Source organism: Myotis davidii, unplaced genomic scaffold (assembly GCF_000327345.1).
Source record: "Myotis davidii unplaced genomic scaffold, ASM32734v1 scaffold904, whole genome shotgun sequence".
In the NCBI taxonomy this organism is placed as follows: domain Eukaryota; kingdom Metazoa; phylum Chordata; class Mammalia; order Chiroptera; family Vespertilionidae; genus Myotis; species Myotis davidii.
In genome coordinates, this window is record NW_006295888.1 from 823,680 (window position 1) to 824,608 (window position 929).

Here is a 929-nt window from a genome sequence, read left to right on the forward strand (position 1 = left end):
TGGCGTGTGTGTGTATGTGTATGGGTGTGTGTGTGTGTGTGTGTGTGTGTGTGTGTTTTTAATCTTTATTGTTGCAAGTATTACATAGGTCCTCCCCCGCACCTCCCCCCGCCCCCCATTAACCTCTCCAGCCCCCGCTCTGGTGTTGTTACCTGAGCAATAAGCTTAGACAGTCATCTCTTTGCCTGGCGTGTGTGTGTGTGTGTGTGTGTGTGTGTGTGTGTGTGTGTGTGTGTGTGTGTGTGAATGTATTTTTTTTAATCTTTATTGTTAAAAGTATTACATAGGTCCTCCCCCGCCTCCCCTTCCCCCTTAACCTCTCCAGCCCGCTCTGGTGGTGCTACCTGAGCAATAAGCTTAGACAGCCATCTCTTTGCCTGGCGTGTGTGTGTGTGAGTGTGTGTGTGTGTGTGTGTGTTTTTAATCTTTATTGTTGCAAGTATTACATAGGTCCTCCTCTCACCCCCCACCCCACATTAACCTCTCCAGCCCGCTCTGGTGGTGCTACCTGAGCAATAAGCTTAGACAGCCATCTCTTTGGCTGGCGCAGGCTCCTAGTCACGTCCTTCAGCGGGAAGTACGGAAGCATCCAGTACTGCGTGAGGGCCGTCTTAGAGAGGCCCCGGCTCCCCGAGCAGAGCGTCCGGCGGGAACTCCAGGTGATCAGTCACATCGATGTCAACACGCCGGCATTACTCGTAAGTCCTTCCTCCTTCCTGCCCGCCCCTGCCCTCTCTTCCTCCTTCCTCTCTGTGGTGGAATCCCCACCTAACCAGTTTAGGGCTCCTCTGCCCTGTCCCTTTCTCGATACGATCTCGTAACCCCGTGGTCGGCAAACTGCGGCTCGCGAGCCACATGTGGCTCTTTGGCCCCTTGAGAGTGGCTCTTCCTAAGCCTTAGGACAGTGATGGTGAACCTATGACACGCGT

General features: G+C 53.6%; 1 protein-coding gene across 1 annotated transcript in view; it reads left to right on the forward strand.

Annotated features, from left to right (window-relative positions):
- Positions 1–521: 521 nt before the first annotated feature.
- Positions 522–929, forward strand: part of ARRDC4 (arrestin domain containing 4) — a gene marked incomplete at its 5' end in the record, with an annotated part of 13,815 nt that continues 13,407 nt past the window's right edge. Inside the window, one exon of the mRNA XM_015568573.1 lies at positions 522–698. Within this exon, the coding sequence (XP_015424059.1) occupies positions 522–698 (177 nt within the window). The remainder of the gene's footprint in view (positions 699–929) is intronic.